The sequence below is a fragment of the Panthera tigris genome, chromosome A1, assembly GCF_018350195.1.
Source record: "Panthera tigris isolate Pti1 chromosome A1, P.tigris_Pti1_mat1.1, whole genome shotgun sequence".
Lineage (NCBI taxonomy): Eukaryota > Metazoa > Chordata > Mammalia > Carnivora > Felidae > Panthera > Panthera tigris.
The window spans coordinates 167633554-167656408 of NC_056660.1; the positions used below are offsets into that span (position 1 = coordinate 167633554).

Here is a 22855-nt window from a genome sequence, read left to right on the forward strand (position 1 = left end):
AAATAATTTCTTTCTTTGATGTCTCAAAGTACCTGTCAGCAAGTGTTTTAAAGGGGGAAAATGTCTTTTAGAAATTACTGTATGGTTAAAAGGCAAATAGATTATTAGCTCCATCTGTGATGTATCCATGAAAGGGCTTGAGGACAAAGGTTTGGGATTCTAACAGATCTGGGTTAGAATCTTAACTGTGACACCTGTTTGTCGTTACTTAACCTCTCTAGGTCCCAATTTCCTCATCTGTAAAATAGAATAAAAATAAACTACCTCATATGATGGTTTTGAGGACTACTTATGTAAAACTGCACACTGCCTGGCACATTATAAATACAAAAAGAAAAACCTAACTATCAAATATTTTTAAATATCAACAAGTGACAGCAAAATCCTGAAATGTAGCATTCAATAATAAGATAAAGCCCAGTATCTTTAGGTCACCTATTTTAGAGTGCCACATTCATGCACCGTGTCTACTGGAAAGTAAGTACCACTCTGGATGTAAGTAAATGCCTCGTCCATTAAGAGGGGAAAGGACAATGAAGGCAAGTATCTACTGTAAGAGACCTGGAAGTTTAAATGAGTATTTTGAAAAGGGAATCCCTCACAAATATAAATTATTTAAGTCTGGGATTACAAGTAAACTTATTTCACAAGGAGTATTTCAGAAATAAGATATAAGAAATGTAGTGGGGTGTTGGGGGTAAAAGGGGAACCAAATCCCTTAATATATTAACTCTAAGTTGAAAAGCAAAGAGTCAGGAAACGCAAGCCTTAATATAAATGCTGAATTAGCTACTGCTATTTAAATTCTGACGAAAATGTTTACCTCACATACTCCAGTTGATGATAACATGGTTACCAGTGTATTCACTTAGCTGCTGCAACAACCTCAAATCACAGCAAGCAGCAACCAGGAATTAAACTGTGAATAGGTGTGAAATCAGAATATAGTAGATGATAGCCTTAATTCAAATTGGTAGATTCCAGAAAGTAAACTCTGGAAGGAAGAGGAAGTAAAGTAAACTTTACAGAAGACTTCCTATTTTGGGGACCATAAAACACATTTGCTACTTTACCTCTTAATCTCATTTAATCTCTTTAATACTCATAAGAACACATCTGAGGTAGCATTATATCCTTTCTGCAAACAAAGAAATGAAAGTACAAAAATTAAGGTAACTAATCCAAGTCACATGACTAAGAAACCTTAGGATCAAGGTATGAACTGAGTTTAGTTCAACTCAAATAGGGCATTTGCCTCAATCACCCCTTGAAATGCTTCCAGGCTACAAGAAGGAGGTCTGAAGAGGTGAATTTAGATCCTACTTCATACATGTAAGCCTCCAAAAAATTATAAAATGAAAAAATAAAAACATTATTAAAAAATTATGGTAGCAGTCAAAGAACTCTATGCCATATAATTATAAAACTAATAAAATAACAATTCACCAGGAGATTGAAAAAAAATAAAAGTTCACAATTAACTCTCAGGACATCAAGTTTTAACCAGGAAACATTTATCACTTCCCTAAAACTTTCTAAAATCTATTCATAATACATTACTAGTTTCTTGGTAATTGAGACACCCTATACTAGATCACAACCCAACTCTATAGAATAGAAGGTGTTAAAAAAATAGACCAAATAAACACAACACATATAGATCTAAATAAAATATACTGACCCTTGGACTTCACATAGAAGCTATTTTCTAAATAAATTATAAAATCTTAGTACTTTAAAGCATCAGGTTGGATGACAATTGACAGATAATCCATCTGATCTTGTCACAACTAAGTAAGAAGCTGCCCAAAGAGCTTCTCTGTCCAAAGAGTAAAGAAGAGGAATCTGGAGCAACAAGAGTAAAGAAGCAGAGAGAATACATTTAAAGAGGTGTCTAGATCATCAATAACTGTACATTTAAGTAAGTATGGATTAAAAAATAACTTTGTAGCCAGTACTGCACAGAAGAGATACAAAAGCTATCACTAAGAAGGGAGATAGTTGTATACAATATGCTAGAACCTCACTATAGTTGCATTCCTCAAATGTATTTCTAAAATCTATACCACAGTTTTATAGCAAATACAAAACATGTCATATAGGAGCATGGCAACTGTATCACTCAAAAAGAAGTAAAACAGAAATCTACTCTCTTTTGAGTAAAATTTTACATGGAAGTCCTCAATTCTTTGCCTCACCATAACTCACTGAGTCTTAAAATGTAAAGTCATTGTCCTCACTTTCCACCGGAATAAAACTCACTCCGATAAACACAGGAATCCTTCCCTAAAGTTTATCTTACTTAAATCAGTCCCACAAATAAGAATGTTCAAATATCTTTCTATTTTGTGTAAAATAGCAAGTTCATCTTTAACTTCTAAATATAACTAATATGTCAAATTATTTTAAGAAATTTTCCCATTAAAACCACCTAAAGAACAAAAATTGAAAACAAACCATAATACCTGCAGAAACTATGTATAAGCATTCTACCTTTATAGTTATATCAAGGACACAAAAGCGATGTCACTGAAATATACAAAGACAATGCTGCCATCTAAAGGCCAAGATACAATATGAAAAAAAATGTATACTCAAATACTGCCAATATATAAAAACAATTTGATATTTTAAAGTCAGCAAAGTTTACACTTTTAAAGAAACTCTATGCTATGACTATTTTTAGACTATAAACAAAATTCTAATACTCTTTTGAGAAGATTCAATTTAATAAGAGAATTAGCAAAACAATTTCATTAATGATTGGTATCTGCACAGGTCAAATTCTGTTGGCATCCTTTCAGACACAGCATTCTCCTAAATATCTCTATTAGTTGTTAACTTACAAAATCTGTCTTATTTAGTGATGTTTAGTGATATTTCCTACCTGTAATTACATATGGAGTATAAATATTTTTATAAATATATACTGCATAAAAATATAAAAGTATATAAATATAATTTGCCTTTAGCCAGACTGCTATTATTTCTACTCACCCCATTTAAAATATTTCTTGTTAAAAGACTAATAATAACAGTTCTCAGAGTGAAAACACCTGAACTACTTAAAATTATAGCTTTGCAAGGATTCAAATATTTCTCATTGTTCCACAAATTCTAAAACAACAAGGTGTAGCTCCTATGGGAGGATAGATAATAATTCAACTGTCCAGTATGAAGAGCTCAAATGATTCTAAGATTCCTTTTCTAGAACTTTAAATTGAAGGAACTTTATTGAACCGAACTTTAAGATTTAGCAAAATTACTTCAAATTTCCAATGAAATCAAATGTTTACTGAATAACATGACATACAAAATTGATTTCCTTATCATTTAAGTATTTCATCTTTTTAATGAACCACAATAATAAGGAAAAATGTGAATGTAAGTAGAAACTTCAGAACACACACAATTAGTTCCTCTGGGGAACCATGGACTAAAAATGTTAATGTGTTAAGAAAAATGTTTCTCTGTGTTTACTCAACAAGGAAGCAAATATTAATCACCCAACAAATATTCCCAGTATGTGAAGAATATAAAAATCTCAAGTTGGGTTTACCATCCTTTCATTTCTCTTGAATGTAAAGTGGAAACCAACAGACAACAAATACAGACAGGATTTCATAAAAGTTACTAGTTTTAGTGTCGCTTATGGGTCAGCGTTTGTACTAGACAACGTAAGGACATTATGCCATTTAATCCTCAGAGCTACAACCTGCAAGAAAACAGGTATTAGTAACCCTGTCTGCAGAAGAGGTTCATAGAGCAATTTCCCTAGAATCACAAGTGATTGTACACCAGGTTTAAAAAATTCACCCTCTGACCCAGAAAACCTTATTCATTCTATAAGATCATACTGCTTTAAGAGAGATTATTAAACCTGTAATAAATGTAAAGAGAAATGTGGAGGATTTTTACTATATAATTTCACAGGAAAATATAATTCTATGTGGTGATAAAAGCATTTCCTTTTAACTTATAGTGTTTTGATTTTTCTAACTGGAATCTTGTTTTAAAGTACATTATCTCATTTGAAGTGCTGATGGTTCTAGAGACCTTTTAAAACTTACATTAATTTATGAGACACATTTATCAAATATTGTAAACTGATCCCAAGAAGCAACAAAAAGATTCCTTTATTTGGGGAATACAATTAAGAGCAGGTCTCCTTTGAAAATATGCAACATATTCAGTACCACCTTGCCTACATTTTAAAGTACACGATTTCTCAACCTTGAGAAATCTACTAGTACCTCCCTAATGATAACCTGTTCTGTTAACTTTTACTAAGCACCCATCAAATCAAAATTTTAAAGGTTTGGAGTATTATTCAACCACTAAAAAAACTGAAGCTCTGATATATGCTACTACATGAATGAACCTTGAAAACATTATGCTATGTCCAAGAAGCCAAATACAATATACCACATACTGTGTGATTCCATTTGTATAAAATGCCTAGAACAGGCAAATCCACAGAGACATAAAGTAGATTGCCAGGTGCCAGGGGCTGGAGGAAGGGGGAAATGAGTGACAACTAATTAGCAGACTTTCTTTGGGGGTAATGAAACTGTTCTAGAATTAGTGATGATGACTACACAACTTTGTGAATATACTAAAAACCATTAAGTCGCAATACTTTCAAAGAGTAAATTTTATGGCAGGTGAATTACATCTCAATAAAAGAAAATAAACAGCTGTAAATATATATATTAAGTATGAATGAGTTACACATGTATATCATTAAAATATAAAATCTATATAACTAAAAAGATTATCTGCCTCAGCTTACTGAATCTCATTTTTCACCACACTAAGTGAAAAGCTTTAGTTCACACGTACACATCTTTCTGAACCATAAAAAAAAAACAAAAACCTAACTACCTAGAATTATTACAATCCCTAGGAAATCAAAAGGAACAACCACCACAGACTTATGTTTAGCAACTAAATTTTATTTTTTCCAATTTACCTGAGTTAATTAATTGCCAGAATTTAGACAAAAACCTATTAGCACATGCTAATGAGGAATTTTTAACACACAAGTACCACATGCAAGTACCTACAGAGTTATAGGATCAATTTATAAAACCATTGTTTTGAGAGGATTCTTGTTTTTAAGTAGTATTTGCCTCTAAGCCATCAAAAGAAGCAGATAAAATTTTATTATAAGTTATAAAGAAATCAAAGGTTAGAAACAAAATTTTTAAAAATGAAGATTATAACAAGTACTTACTAATTTGTTTTCCTGCATGTATATTCTTTGTAATTTCAGACAGCCCTTAGCTATGACGATCATGCCTTCATCTGAGATCTTGTAACATTGGCCGAAATGAATATCTTTGAGTTCTCTGCACTTTGAGCCCAGCTGTAAACAAAGAGATTTAGCTGAATGCTCAGAAAATAACAAAGATAACATATTTCTAGTGGAATTTCCATATAATTTTTTAAATAGCCATACCAAAGTTAAATTAACTGCTTATAAACTACTTTTAAAATAAAGTAGAATGTAGGCGATCTATAACTTAAGATAGTATTGTGTAAGCCTTTTCATCTGCTAATTACTTCCCTGCTTCAACTACCTCATACTATATGCCCACCTAAGGCGTCCAGATTTCTTAACACCTCAAAATCACATCTGTATTTCTCTTGAGTCAATTATATTGTTACACTGGTGGAGCCCAGTTACAAGGAATAAAACAAAGTTCCAAGAAGCAAGGCAAAGGTCTAATGAGTGAAAGAATATTTAATTCATTAGATCTACTTCTACTCTTGACGACCCCAATGAATCATTTCCCTCCACTGGCTCATTACCCTGGGAAAAAAGAAAAAGTCTAAATATGCTGTCGGTAATATTTTAGAGTACTTATTTACACACTGTACTGCATAAACTGAAAACAAAAGGACTATTTCCTGATTGAAATTCCAACTGTACCTTAGTTACCAAACAGGTACAGTGTTCCCATTAAAACCATCAAGTATCACAGAGAACAAATTATATACATTTCCTTTCAAAAGCCATAGTGTAGATGATCAAACTATAAATGAATGCTGTCTCATGAGTACTACATATGAATGGAGTCATTTTAGAGTTAAAATAAGCAATCTCCTTTAGTAACAACTTATATATCAAAAATTATCTAAAAAATTACATTAAATAATAAAACTCAGTGTCAGCAAAGATTCAAAGTGTGATGATATACCACTGGTAAGAGTGAAAATTAGTACTAAAAAGTTTCCTTGGAGGGGAACCTAGCATAAATGAAAAAAATTTGTGTAACTGAAAAATGTACAACTCAGCTTATAAATATTTGCAAAAAAATTAATGACAGAGGGATAGATAATTAGATAGATTATATGATAAAGTAAGCATACTAAAATGTTAATTATAGGGTGGTGGGTTAAATGGTGATGGGGATTAGGGAGTTAGGGAGTGCACTTGTCATGATGAGCATAGGGTAATGTATGAAACTGTTGAATTACTATATTGTACACCTGAAACTAATAAAATGCTGTATGTTAACTAACTGGAATTAATATAAAACTTTTAAAACATATAAAAAAGATATTATACAATCCAGATAGTGGGTATATGGGCATTCACTGTAAAATTCTTTCAAATTTTCCATTAATATAAATTTTTTCATAATAAACTGATGGAACAATTAAATAAAAGTTTTTGGTAAATTTTAGCTACAAGCAATTAGCAAATGGGAATTTTTTAAATAGTAAAATAGAGAAAACAACCTAAAGATACAAATAAGTGTTTTCATGAAGCTGAATATTGTACAGCCATTAAAATTGAACACTTGACAAATAAAAATTAAAATTTTATATGTTTTTAAAATATAATCCAACTGAATTTCTGTAAACAAATTATGCACATTTAAATATACATATGTGTATATGTGTATAGAAAAGAGAGTGGGGGCACCTGCGTGGCTCAATCAGTTAAGCATCCAACTTTGGATCCTCTGCCTCCCTCTCTCTCTGCCCCTCCCCTGCTCACACACTCTCTCTCTCTCCCAAAAATAAAAACATTTTTTTAAAAAATGTTAAAAAAAAAAAAAAAAGAAAAAAGACTGAAATGTACACCAAGGTTTTAATGGTGCATTTTTTTTCTTTTCTGCCTATCAATCTTCTCACATCTTTTTAAAAATAAATGTTACTTTAGTAATTTAAAAAAACTTTAAAGTTCTGTTTCAAGTAAAGTAATGACATTATAACAAAGACATGCGAATTCCATTATTTTCCAGGGATACATAAACTATGTTATTTTCATCTAGACCGCACTATAAACAATTACATATTCAACTAGAAATGGAAGTTCCACAAAGACAGAAGTTTTCCTGTTAACTATCCCTGGTGCCCAGTGTCTTCTGCTTAACTCAGCTGATACTGAGTAAATATTCGCTGAATGAATGAAAAGGCTGATACATATATGTAAAGAAGCCTCTTTGAAAAATGGATGAATATAGGAAACCATGATTATGGTCTCATATCCAGTTAATCCAGGAATTCTAAATTGAGTCCACAGGTAGACTTCAGGGATTCCAGGAAAGCAGATGAGAAAAAAAAGAGTACATTTTTATTTTCATACTATCCTCTAAATGAACTCTAGCCTTTACTTCACTTATTAATGTAAACAAAAAAATCACAATAGTTTAGCAGTACATGTGATTTTGTAAACAATGGAAATCAAAGATAATTTCTTATAATATCACTGCTGTTGCAGCTATCATGAAATTCCATTTCTGTTCATCAGTATTCATTACATTCACAACCAGATCTTATAATGCATAAAAGAGGCACATATATTTCTAGAACAAATGTATAATGGCACATTACTTACACCTAAGAAAGCTAATCCAAAGCCAACAGCAGGGAAGATGGAAAATCAACTTGATAATCACTACAAAACTCCTCATAGGCTCACATATGTCTGGCATTGAGGGCAAGGATGGCATTAAAAACACCAGAATTCTTGAAAGTGTACTTAAGAAGTGGTTAACAACTCAGATCACCTACCCATGACTGCACAGCCTGATCTTGCCCACTCTCTCACAATAGCAAAAGACTGGAGTAAGTAAAACACAGGGTTTTTGGACTGAGGTGCACCATGCATAGCTCAAAGCAAAAGCATACTCCAGAAAATGTGGGGATGACATGAAAGTTTCTAAGGTGAAAATGAAGAAATTCAAATAAAGAATTCTGTAAGATGTTCCAGGATTAAAAGATAGTGACTTCTGGACTGAAAAAGCACATTCACATGTCCAGCACAAATGACAAAAACAGACCAATGACAAGGCAAATCACCATAAAATGTCAGAATTAAAGGGTATAAAAAAAAGATTCTACAGACTTCCAGTGACATATTTCATATAAAAGACTGCTATTAAAAAGGCATCAAACTTCTTAATGACAACACTGAAAGAAAGCAATAGAGCAATGCCACCAAATTCTCAAGGACAAGTATTTCAAACCTAGAATCTATGCTCAGGATTGAGACTACGAATTAAGTATGAGTATAAAAAGGAGACATCTTCAGACACGCAAGTTCTCAAAAGATTTACCTCTTATATATTCTTTATCAGGAAGCTACTAAAATCTGTGCTCTACAAAACAAGAATACACCAAGAGAAAGAAGATATAACATCTAGGTAACAGGATATCTAATACAACCACAAGATCAGGAAAACCTTAAGGATAATGGTGAAGGTTAAGATACTTTGATGACCACTAATGCAAGAGCACTTGTATACAAGAAGTCCAATGTGGACCCTACAGACTATGCCAGGCAAATCTGCTATATGAAGATATATATTAACTAAGTATCCACATATAGATATACTAATGCAACTGTGGAAAAGCTTTTGACTCCATTCATGATAAGACTATAAAACTCAGTAAATGGGCTGCCTGGGTGGCTCAGTCAGTTGAGTGTCTGACTTCGGCTCAGGTCTTGATCTCAGTTTGTGAGTTTGAGCCCCACATTGGGCTGACAGTTCGGAGCCTGGAGCCTGCTTTGGATTCTGTGTCTGCCCCTCCCCCACGCGTGCTCTGTGTGTCTCTCTCTCTGTCTCTCTCTGTCTCTCTCTCAAAAATAAAATAAAAACATTTAAAATATCATAAAAAGTCAGTAAACTAAATCGGATGAGAAGATTAATTTCAAGAACCACAAAATTCTATAGAGAAAAAAGGCAGGTATGTAATTATAAAATGTAAATACCAAATACTTAATCAAAATTATGGAAGAATTATGTTGGGAGGATGAGTGAATAGGAGACCGGGAAGGATAAGTAAGCTAAATTCTCATCTTCCATAGCAAGGAATCTGCCTAGATGGTCTAAAATGGATAAATCAAGAAAATACAGATAGGCGTAGAAGAGTAATGCTTCCTTCTTCTGGAGAAAGTTCAATTAGTCTAATTCCTTATCTCTCCACTGACTAGTTTGTGTTTAATACACTGGACATGTTCAGCTCATCTCTATCCTTCTTCCCCCTGGAAACAAACTGCCCACAGCAAACAAGCATGCACTTCTATATTTGCAAGGCCACTCTGCTGGTGTGGCCGAGTTGATGATGAGTGGGTCTGCTGGCCAACCTCCAGAGTTAACAAGCCCATTCTGCTCCATTTTAAGCAATATTCTCCAATCTAGCCTTTCTGAGTAATAAAGTTGACTTGATATTTTTCCTCTGTCCCTATTACCTTCTCTTGTTAATTTGTTCAGATCCTAGGAAGTAAAGAGGCCTCAACACTTAGTGCACCAACCAGGACCACTGAAAAAATACAGAGGAGTCTATACAGGAGTGAATGAGGTATCTGGTAGGAATGCAGACATTAGTTTGTATGAACAGGTTGGTAGAATCTCATGTCAACACACGTAAGTCACACTGCTGCAGCCTGCAAAAGAGTTTGAAGCTGATCACCTGGTATTTTGACTTATCAAGTGTCTTTTGGTTTTATATAAAAACAAGTGACTTTCCATAGAAGTAGAAGCAACATGGGCTTCAAGAGACATCAGCAGCAGGAGAGCCTCAGAAACTTATCAAAAAAGAGTGCCTCAGGGGATAATTACTGTCATTTAGTCTCACTGCAGAAACTGATGTTCTGTTTTAAACATCATCACTGGACATGATAGGCAAGACTGCATTTCCATCAGTACTTATTTGAACTAATCATCATTTTCCCAACCGTAAGTATCCTAAGGTTCCAGACCATCCAATCACCGGAGAGTCAATCATTTTACCCAATATATTTCCCAGTTCTGTTAATGTTGTTCAGATCTCTCAATGCTGCAATCATCTTGTCCATTGTCCATAGGAAAACACTGAGAGGGCATCAACCTATATGAATAGCCCTGTCACGATTCCCTAAATTTCATACAATTAGTCCTCTATCTAAAAACTATAGAAGTTGTATATAACTCGTCTAAAAACAGAATTCTCTATTCAGAAAGAGAGTGCTAGAGATATTAAAGCTCTGGCCCTACCAAAATGGAGAGATCTTGATAAGAACACTGGCTTTCAGATGAGACATGGAAAAGGTGGTACTATGGAGTAAGAACCAAGCCCCAGTATAGGGACTATTCTAGATTATTTAAGTTAAAGACGCTGGACTTTTCACTAATCTACCATATTAAAGCATATGACTGAGTATAAACAAGATCAAAATCATCATCCAGTAATAGTAATGCCTTTAAAAAAATTAACCTGCAGTTTCTAGTCCAGCAGGTAAGGAATTTAGAAGTCACCACTCCAGGGGCACCTGGGTGGCTTAGTCGGTTGAGCATCCAACTTCATCTCAGGTCATGATCTCATGGTTCGTGAATTTGAGCCCCACATTGGGCTCTGTGATGACAGCTTGGAGCCTGGAGCCTGCTTCGGATTCTGTGTCTCCCTCTCTCTCTGCCCCTTCCCTGCTCACACTCTGTCTCAATCTCAAAAATAAAGAATTTTAAAAAAATTTTTAAAGAAGTCACCACTCCATACTAATAAGAAAGGAAAAAACTTAACTGAAAAATCAACAACTCTTCTTACAGAAATGAGGTTACAAGAAAAACCAGTGTCCCCAAAACTGGAGAGACAAAACGGTGGACACAGAAAAACAACTTGCCAGAGCAGAAACCCACTAGAAGACACCTCTACCGGAACTAATGCTAGGGTAGGAAACACTAAATTATAATCCATCTCCTCCTATATCAAGTAAATAATCTACCCCCATTATTCTTATCCCAGCAAAAATCAACACCTAAAGGACCTACAAACATCTCAAAATTATCTCCGTATTACTTCCCACCTTACCAAAGAACACTGTGAAATGATAACTACTCATCACCAGGTAAGAATACCTATCTGGTTGATGTTGACTAGATGAATATCAATACTTACCTTGGCTGGATACTGGAAAACTGCTGCCTGAAGGCCTTCCTAGGTAATGGAGATTATTAACCTTGTGGAATTTTACCTCCAACCACACCTCTCCATTTTCATTCAACCTGCCCTTTATTTCTACTTGAATCTGGCACCCATGTCAGGTGCAATCCTAACTCTCACTCTTCACTCAAGTAAATGGTCTTAGTAACCTAAGATATAGAACCCAAGTTTATCATTTAAGAGGTTCTGAATTTTGGGGCGCCTGGGTGGCTCAGTCGGTTAAAGTGTCCAACTCTTGGTTTTCCCTCAGGTCATGATCTCACAGTTTGTGAGTTCAAGCCCCACATCAGGCTCCAAGCCAATAGCTCTGAGCCTACTTGGGATTCTCTCTCCCTCTCTCTCAGCCCTTCACCCACTTGCATATGTGTATGTGTCTGTCTCTCTCTTTCAAAATAAAGAAAGAAATTTTTTTTTAAAAGAGAAGTTCTGAATTTTTATCGACATCAGTTCAATATCTGGCTACCCATGAAAGGTAAAAATCAGATAAATAGTAATAGAAGACCCCTCTCTAACTCAGGAAGAACAATAATATATAAAAGGCACTCAGCAGTCAACCCTGAAGGCAAGTGTTTAATGAAAAGCATGCTGCTGGTCACTCCATCACCTAAAAAGAAGCTACTCCATCCATCCATTAAGCCATGGTTCATTTTCACATGTGACAGTAATCAGGAGTACAAATGGACTGAAGTAAACAAATATAACAGAAAATAGATTGCCCTTGATTAATTCTCTTCTTCTTTATAATAATTATTCAAGATTATTCACAAATTTGCTCTAAAACATCCGAAGGTATTTTTCAAATTTTTCTATAAAATGTTGGGAGGTGATTTTCCTAGCATCTCAAGTTTTAATTAAAATATTGCATACTACCCTTGAGCATTTATAAAAGAGAATTTGTTTTAAGAAGCCATCTGTTATTACCAGGTTATTTTTATAATTAAAAAAAACACCTTAGGAAGAATATACTTCAACGGACAATGAATTTAGACAACTGAAACCACAAAACTGGTGTGGGATAAAAACAAGAGTAGGTCTTCCAATGTCTCATGAAAGTTGCTCAAAATCAGTATTAAGAAAATATTTTTAAAATATGCTGCCTTCACTAGAAAAGGAAAGTTATTCCTTCTACTTTCCATTCCCAATATGTCACTGCTGTAATTATTATCCACATGCAAATGAGAACAGTGAATAAAACTCAATCCATATCAAAAATGCTATTTCAACACCAAAACACACCAAAAAAACCTTTGTCACGACTAATGTTTCAACTAAGAAAATACTGTGATTAAAACTTTTTCAACTTCATTTTTAAAACATAGAAAGCTATTAAGTGTCCATCAACAGATGAAAAGAAAAAATGTAGTTTATACATACAACAGAAAATTATTCAGCCATGAAAAGGAATGAAACTCTATTATATGCTACAACATATATGAACCTTAAAAACATAAGCCAGACACAAAATATTTACTGTTGCATGATTCCACTTATAGGAGACAGCTAGAATAGGCCTAGAATTCATAGACTCAAAACAGAGCTTACTAGGGCATGAGGGAAAAAGGAGGAATAGAAAGTAAATGTTTAACTGGTATGGAGTTACTAGTTGGAATGATGAAAAAGTTCTAGAAATAGATACTGGTGATAATCACACAATATTCTATTCTTAATGCCACTGATTTACATGCTTCAAAATGATTAAAATGGTAAATGTTATGTATATTTTATCACAATGAAAAAAAGGAACACATTGAAATAGCAAATGTCAACAAAACTTGAGAGAAAAAACTGCCAAGAGGCAGGGATGCTTGTTCCCAAATCTGTTTTTTCTAATTGTAATTTTTATAACACAATTGCGTTAAGAAAAATAAATAAATGACTTCAATAAGAAGGAAAAAAGAAAGCTGTAGCTATAAAAACTAGGTTGAATGTTTGCATTCAATAAAAGGAAGCCATAAAAAGCTGCTGTCATATTAGTTTTGGGTAAGACAACCATATGGTCCAACCTAGGATGGTTTGCCTTATGATCTCTTTACTTTAAGATGGTGCCAAAGCAATACACATTCAGCAGAAACTATTCTTCAAATTTTGAACTTTGATCCTTTTCTAGGTTGGCAATATGTAGTAAGATACACTCTCATGATGCTGGGCATGAGCGGGGAACTGCAATTCCCAGCCAGCCATGTGATCATGACAGTAAACAACCTGTACACTTAAAATCATTCTGTACCCATACATTCTATTTTTCACTTTCATACAGTATTCAATAAATTACATGAGATATCTGACACTTTATTATAAAATAAATTTTGTGTTACATGATTTTGCCCAAATGTAAGCTAGTGTAAGGGTTCTGAGCAAGTTTAAGGTCAGCTAGGCTGTGATGTCAGGTAAATTATGTATACTAAATGCATTTTTGACAGGGTATTTTCAATTTACAACAGGTTCATTGAATGCAATCCCATGGTAAGAAGATGTGTACTGGAAAGATCATATTCTGAATTAAGATGCACTCATATTCCTCTGTTAGTAGTTTTAAGTTCCTGTATCACTTAAATGAAAAAACAACTGAAAATCACGAAGGTGACAGCATTGTAATAGTTGAACCAAAGAAAGCCAAAACTCTAACTAGCCATTTCTAACTCAAGAAAAAGGCCTTAACCCTATATCAAAAGAGTCATGAATGAATTACATTTATATTGCTTTTTAATTAAAATGTTTATGACACACACTGATTTTTGTGATTCCTTAATTTAATTAATTTTCAGTTAACTGACCAACTTCCATTCTCAGGCCCATCATCAGGCTTATAATGAATTATAATAATGCCTACCTATACCTCACAGAGTTGCTGAGAAGATTAAAAATGACACTGCACATAGAAATGTTAATTAGCATACTGTAAGGCATATAAAAGTGCTTAATAAATGTTGTATATCATTATTAATCATTATTAATGGGTAAAGAAGGAAGCTATTACAAAACTATTCATTAGGATCCATGGGAAAGGAATGTTTTAGAAATGCTATACAGATGAATTTCCTGAAAAAAAAAAAAGCCTCTTGACATTTATATAAAAGCTCTACATTTCTAGTTATCACATGATTCAGAGATCAAAAAATTGAAAGAGAATATTAGCTCCATACCTTCCTAGCTATGTGAACCTGGGCAAATAACTTACAAGAGATTCCATTTTTCATCTTGAAATACCACCTCAGTTTTGTTGTGAAGATTAAATTGTGTAACATATATAAAAAGAACCCAATATATATTTACTTCCTTTTGCCAATTGTGATGCTAATGTAGAAAGAATACCTAAAATATCCTTTAACTAAACACAACACATTTTGCCAAAAAAGGTTTTTCAAGATCTCTAGTTTTTCAGTCTTATTATTAAACATCAATCACCATTATGAGGGTAAAATGTGTGCCATGTCATCTGTAAAGTGGAGGGAATGAACTGAGTAGATTTAGTATGAATTCTAGACACCCCTGGATATGAGTCAGTCCTATCACTTACTACTTCAACCTCAGATAAATAACTTACAATCCCTCTATAACTGCCTCCTCATCTCAGAATAGATGTGAATCAAAAGAGAAATTTAATATGAACATGTAGTTAGAATATATAAACAGTGCCTGACACATAGTACATGCTCAATATACACCTCTTCATTCCCTGACTGAACATCATTGGAACATGTAAAGATAGATTAGGGGAGACTGACATTTTCCTTTATCTTACAGAAATTTTGAATCTAAAAACAATTAGATATTTTATTTTTTTCCTTTACTGTGATAAAATGTATAGAACATAAAAATTGCCATTTTAGTCATATTTAGATCTACAATTTAGTGACATTAATTACATTCACAGTGTTATGCAACCATCACCATGCCTCCTTCCAAAACTTTATCACTCCAAACACTCTACCTATTGATTTTTTTTTTAATGTTTATTTTTGAGAGAGAGAGACAGAGCACGAGCAGGGGAAGGGCAGAGACAGAAAGGGAGAAACAGAATCTGAAACAGGCTCCAGGCTCTGGGCTGTCAGGACAGAGTCTGACACGGGGCTCGAACTCGGGAACAGTGAGATCATGACCTGATGAGATCATGACCTGAGCCGAAGTCATATGCTTAACCGACTGAGCCACCCAGGCACCCCAACGCTCTACACATTTAGCAAAAAGTCCCCATTCCTGACTTCCCCTAGCCCCTGAAAACTCCTGTTTACATTACATCTCTGTGAATTTTTCTATTCTGGGTATTTTATGTAAGTATAATCATACTATATTTGTTCTTTGTATCTAGCCTACTTAACTTTGCGTATGTTTTCAAGTTTCATTCATGCACTAAGTAACATGTATCAGCATCTCATGCTATTACATGGCTAAATAATATTCCATTATGCATATATATTTTCTGTTTACTCATTCATCTCTTAATAGACATTGGGTTGTTTCCACACCTTGACTATTATGAATAATGCTACAAAAACTAATAAACAAGTATCTACTTAAGTCATCTTTTTCAATTATTTGGGGTATATTTTGAGGGCACAATTGCTGAGTCATATGTTGACCCCGTATTCAATCTTTTGAAGAACCACCAAACTGTTTTCCATACGAGGCACACCATTTTATATTCCTAACCAGCAATGTACAAAGTTCCAGTTTCTCCAAATACACAAAGCCACACTGCGTTATTTCGTTTTGTGGGTTTGGGCTTATTTACACGAGAATAGGTATAAACTGGTATCTCATTGTGGTTTTGATTTGCAATTCTCTAGCGGCTAATGATGTTAAGCATCTTTTCATGTGCTTCTTGGCTATTTGTATCTCCTCTTTGGTAAGGTCTATTCAAGCATTTTGCCTGTCAACTGAGTTTTGGGGACGGCTTCTGTTGATGTTGAGCTGTAATAGTCCTCTATATAGTCTACATATTAAACCCTTTTCAGATACACGATTTGCAAATATTTTCTCATATTTTGTGGGTTGCCTGTTCACTCTCTTGATAATGTCCATAGAAACACAAAAGTTTTTAATTTTAATCAAGTCCAGTTTATCTGTTTTTTACATTTGTTGCCTGCCTTTTTGGTGTCGTATTTAAGAAATCATTACCAACTCCAAAGTCCTAAAGATATACACCTATCCCTTCTTCAGAGTGTTATAGTTTTGGCTCTTAAATTCAGGTCTCTGACCCATTTAATTTCTGTATATGGTATAAATAATCAAATTTCTTTCTTTTGTATGTGGACATCCAATTTTACCAGCACTTTTTTTTTGAAAAGTGTTCTTTCCCCCACTGAATGGTCTTGGCATTATGGTAAAAAATCAATTGACTAAAGATGTGAGGGTTTACTGGACTCATAATTCTATTCCATTTTTCTATACATCTGTTCTTCCACTAAGTATCACACTGTTTCAATGACTATACCTTCATAAGAAGTTTTAAAATTGAGAAGTATGACTCCTCCAACTTTGTTCTTCCTATTCAAAAATGTTGTGGCTGTTCTGGGTCCTTTAAAATTCCTTATGAATTGTATAATGAGTTTTTTTAATTTCTGCAAAACCACCAGTGGAATTTTAATGGGGATTACATTAAATCTGTAGATCATTTTGGGTAGTATTATCCTCTTAAAAATACTGTCTTCCAATTCAGGAGCTCAAGATGTCTTTCCATTTATTAGGTGTTTTTTAGTTTCTTTCTAACCTGTTTTGTAGTTTTCAGTGTGTAAGTCTTGCATGTGCTTCGCTAAATTTGCTCCTTAATATTTTATTTGTGCAGCTATGGTAAACGCAATTATTTTCTTAATTTCTTCCTTGGATTTTTCACTGCTAGTTTGCAGAAATGCAACTAATTTTTGCACACTGATTTTGTATCCTAGAACTTCGCTGAATACTTTTATTAGCTCAAACAGTTTTGGGAAGAGTTTTTTTAGGGTCTACTCTATATACAGTCATAGCTCATTTTATTGTACTTCATCTTATTGTACTTCACAGTTATTTTTTAACAAATTTACAACCCTGTATTGAGCAAGTCTATCAGCACCATTTTTTCAACAGCATTTTCTCATCTTATGTCTCTGTGTCACATTTGGGTAAAATTCACCATATTTCAAACATATTCATTATTATTATACTTGGTATGGTGATCTGTGATCATTGATCTCCAATGTAACCATACCCATATAAGACGGCAGACTTAATTGATAAATGGTACATATGTTCTGACTGTTCCACCAACTAGTTGTTTTCCATTTCCCCCACTCTCCTTGTGATTCTTGGTCTCAGGACCATGAGTTCAGCCCCACACTGGGCAAAAAGCTTTTTTACAAAAAAAAAAAAAAAAAAATTAAAAAAAAATCTTCCAGAAAGGATTCACCATTCTAGACATCATTAAGAACATTCCTGATTCATGGGAAAAGGTCAAAATATTTACATTAATGGGAGTTTGGAGGAAGTTGATTCCAACCCTCATGGATGACTCTGAGGGTTCAAGACTTAAGCAGAGGAAGTAACTGCAGATGTGGTAGAAATAGCAAGAGAACTCGAATCAGAAGTGGAGCTTGAAGATGTGACTGAATTGCTGCAATCTGATGATAAAACATTAACAGATGAAGAGTTGCTTCTTATGGATGAAGAAAGTGGTTTCTTAAGAGAACTGCCAGAGCCACCCCAACTTTAAGCAACCACCACTCTGATCGGTCAGCAGCCAACAACACCAAGGCAATCAGCAAAAAGATTATGACTCCCTGAAAGCTCAGATGATGGCTAGCACTTTTTAGCAATAAAGTATTTTTTAATTAAGAAATGTACATTATTGTTTTAGACATAGTGCTATTGCACACTTAATAAATTACAATTAGCATAAGCATAACTTTTATATCCACTGGGAACTTAAATTCATTTGACTTGCTTTATTGTAATTTGCTTTACTGTGGTGGTCTAGAACCGAACCTGCAGTATCTCTGAGGTGTGCCTATATAAAACCATGCAAACTGAGATAGTTTTACTTCTTCTTTTCCAATTTTGAAGGCTTTTATTTCTTTTTCTTGCCTAATTACTCTGGCTGGAATTTCCAGTACAATGTTGAAGAGAAAAAGCAAAAGTGGGCATCGTGGTTTCATTCTTGAACTTAAGGGAAAATTTTTCAGTCATTCACCATTGAGTATGATATTAATAGTTTTGATATATATGGCCTTTATTACGCTGAGGAAGTGTCCTTCCATTCCTAGTTTATGGCATGATTTTAACATGGAAAGATACTAGAATCACCAAATGCATTTTCTACACCAAGTAAGATGATTATGTGAGTTCTTCCTCCATTCTAGTTATGTGATATAGCACACTGATTGATTTTCATCAGTGGCTTGATTGAGCCACCTTTGCAATCAAGGAATAAATCACACTTGGTCATAATACATAATCCTTTTAATATGTTTCTGGCTTCTGCTTGCTATTTTTTTGACATTTTTTTGCATTTATACTTATCAAGGATACTGTTCTGTAATTGTCTTTTCTGGAAGTGTCTTTGGCTTCAAAATCAGGCTAATGCTGGTCTCATAGGAGTTAGGAAGTACTGCTTGCTGCTTCTTAAATATTTTGGAAAAGTTTAAGAAGGAACGGTATTAATTCTTTATATGTTTGAGGAAATTCATGAGGGAAGCCATCTGGTTTCTGTCTTTTCTTTTTGGAGAGGATTTTTATTACTGGTTCAATCTCCTTACTTGTTGTAGAAGATTTTCTACTTCTTCTTCAATCAGTTTTTGCCATTTGTGTATTTCTAGCAATTTGCCCATTTCATCTAGGCCACCCAGTTTGTGGGTGTATTGTTGCTCTTAATTTTCTTATAGAACTGTTATTATTTCTATAAAGTTGGTGGGAATGTTCATGCTTAAATTTCTGATTTAGTGAATTGAGTCTTCTTTGTTTTCTTACTCAAAGATTTGTCATTTTTGTTAGTATTTTCAGAAAAACTAGTTTTCTGTTTTCTGCTTCATTTATCTCAGATCATTATTTCCTCCCTTCTGCTAACTTCTTTTTCAAAATCCTTCAGGTGTACATTTAGGTTACTAATTTCATATTTTTCTTTGTAATGTAAGCTTTCACAGCCATGAAATTCCCTCTGAGCACTACTTTTGTTGCATCCCATAACTTTTTGTGTATTGTATCTTAATTTTCATTCATTTCAAGGTATTTTCCAATTTCCCTTATCATTTCCTCTATAACCCAATGGCTGTAGAAGAGTGTGTTGCTTAACTTCCACATATTCATACATTTTCGAATTTTCCTTTTGTTACTGATTTCTAGATTTGTTTCACTGTGATCACAGAAGAAACTTGCATGATTTCAATCTTTTCAACTTTCTAAGACTTGTTTGTGGTCTAATCTTGAAAATGTTTCATGTGTACTTGAAAAGCATATATATTCTATTGTAGAGTGTATTATATATGTCTGTTAGGTATAATTGGTTTATAGCACTGTTCAGGTCCTCCATTTCTTCGTTGATCTTCGGTCTGGTTGTTGTAGCCATCACTGAAGTGTAGTATTAAAGTTTCTAATTATTAATGGAGAATTACCTATCTCTCCCTTCAAACCTTTCCACTTTTGTTTCCTATATTTAGGAGCTCTGTTATTAAGTATATATATGCTTATAAATGTTCTATCTTCCTGAGAAATTGAAACCCATCAATATATAATGAGCTTCAGTGTCTACTATAAACTTGTTTGACGTAAAATTGATTTTTTTCTGATGATAATATAGCTACTCCAACCATCTTTGGTTATTAGCATTTGAACAGAATATCTTTTTTTTTTTTTTTACTTAAATTCAAGTTAGTTAACATATAGTGTAGTATTGATATCAGAATTTAGGAATTCATCACTTACATGTAACACTGAGTGCTCATCCCAACAAGTGTCCTCCTTAATGCCCATCACCCATTCAGCCTATACCTCCACCCACCTCTCCTCCAGCAACTCTCAGTCTGTCCTCTATAAAGTCTCTTATAATCTGCCTCCCTCTCTGTTTCTATCTTATTTTTCCTTCTTTCCCCTATGCTCATCTGTTTTGTTTCTTAAACTGTACATCTGAGCAAAATCACGTGGTATTTGCCTTTCTCTGACTTATTTCACTTAGCATAATACTCTCTAGTTCCATCCACATTGTTGCAAATGACAAGATTTCATTCGTTTTGAATGAAACAATGGCTGAGTAATATTCCATTATACATGTGTGTCACACATGTATCCATCAGTTGATGGACATTTAGGTTCTTTCCATAATTTGGCTATTGTTGATAGTGCTGCTATAAACATGGGTGCATATGCCCCTCTGAACCAGTATTTTTGTATTCTTTGGATAAATACCTAGTAGTGCAATTGTTGGGTCATAGAGTAATTCTAGTTTTAACTTTCTGAGAAACCCCTACCCCATGAGCTTTCCAGAGAATACATACAAATGGCTAACAGACACATGAAAAAATGCTCAGCATCACTCATCATCAGGAAAATACAAATAAAAACCAGAATAAGATACCGCCTCCCACCTGTCAGAATGGCTCAAATTAACAACACAGGCAACAACAAATGTGAGCAAAGATGCAGAGAAAGGATAACCCTCTCACACTGTTGGTGGGAATGAATGGAGTATCTTTTTTCCATCCTTTACTTTCAACTTCATTCTGTCTCTATCAAAAAATGAGTCTCTTATAGACATGATAGGTACAGTTATCTTCTTATCCATTCTGCCAATCTTTGTCTTTTACAGTATAATCTAACTTTTTTTTAAGTAGACTCCACACCCAATGTGGGGCTTGAACTCATGACTATGAGATCAAGAGTTGCATGCTTAGGGGCACCAGGGTGGCTCAGTTGGTTAAGCAGCTGACTTCGGCTCAGGCCATGATCTCACAGTTCATGAGTTCAAGCCCTACACTGGGCTTGCTGCTTTCAGCACACAGCCTGCTTCAGATCCTCTGTTGCTCTCTGTCCCTTCCCTGCTCGCACTCTCTATCTCTCAAAAATAAATGAACATTTATTTGGGTTGCATGAGTGGCTTAGTCAGTTAGGCGTCTGACTCTTGGTTTCAGCTCAGGTCGTGATCTCACAGTTCATGAGTTTAAGCCCCACATTAGGCTTTGAGCTGGTGGTGTGGAGTCTACTTGGGATTCTCTCTCTTGCTCCCTCTCTCTGTCCCTCCCCTGCTTGCACCGTGTCTGTGTCTCTCAGAATAAATAAACTTAAAAAAAAAAAAAATGAACGTTAAAAAAAAAAAAAGGAAGAACTGCTTGCTTAGGGCACCTGGCTGGCTCAGTCGGAAGAGCATGTGACTCTTGATCATGAGGTTATGAATTCAAGCCCCACATTTGGTGCAGAGAGTACTTAACATCTTAAAAAAAAAAAAAAAAGTCACATGCCCTACGACTGAGCCTGCCAGGTGCTCCAATTAATCTATTTGACTTAAAGTAACTACTGATAGGGGTGCCTGGGTGGCTCGGTGGGTGAAGTGTCTGACTCTTGGTTTCAGATTAGTTCATGATCTCACAGTTTGTGTGTTCAAGCCCATCAGGTTCTGAGCTGGTGGTGGGACTCTTTCTCTCCCCACTGCTCTCTGTCCCTCCCGGGCTCTCTCTGTCTCAAAATAAAATAAACTTTAAAAATTAAAAAAATAAATAAATAAAGTAACTACTGGCAAGGAAGGATTTACTTCTGCCATTTAGAAACTATTTGCTTACTGTAGGTCTTAAATGTTTTTTGTTCCTCAATTCCTCCATTACCACATTTTTTGTATTTAATAGATTTTATGCAGTATACCATTTGATTCTCTTCCCATTACTTTCCTACACATATTTCAGTTATTTTCTTAATGGTTACCATGGAGACTACAATTAACATCATAAACTTATAATAGCATAATTTGAACAATATCAACATAATGTCAACAGTATACATGATGGTGCTATGTCTCTACTCCTTCTACTTACAGTATTATCATAGATTACACTTTTACACATTACATGCCCATTAACATAGATTTATAATCTTCATTCTATACATTTGCTTTTCTTCAATCACATAGGAAAAAATGAGGAGTTACAAACCAAAAGTGAAGTAAAACTATCTTTTATATTTACCTATATAGCTATCATGCTCTTTTTAGCATTTCATGTAAAGCAGATTTACTAATGATGAATTCCTTTTTTTTTTTTTTTTAATTTTTTTTTTTAAGTAATATCTAATACCCAATTCAGGGCCCAAATCTACAGCCCCAAGATTAAGAGTCACATACTCCACTGACTGAGCCAACCAGGTGCCCCTTCCCTCACTTTTTGTTTACCTGAGAATATCTTAATGTTGACTTCATACTTAAAGAATAGTTTTGTCAAATATCAAATTGTTTGATATTTTCTCTCTCAGA

The 22855-nt window shown here is 34.2% G+C and overlaps 1 protein-coding gene across 3 annotated transcripts in view; it reads right to left on the reverse strand.

Annotated features, from left to right (window-relative positions):
• Positions 1-22855, reverse strand: part of FBXL17 (F-box and leucine rich repeat protein 17) — a 492553-nt gene that overhangs the window by 441955 nt on the left and 27743 nt on the right. For all 3 annotated transcript variants that reach the window (XM_042990905.1, XM_007094101.2, XM_042990906.1), the window contains exon 4: positions 5237-5368. In XM_042990905.1, the coding sequence (XP_042846839.1) occupies positions 5237-5368 (132 nt within the window). The remainder of the gene's footprint in view (positions 1-5236; positions 5369-22855) is intronic.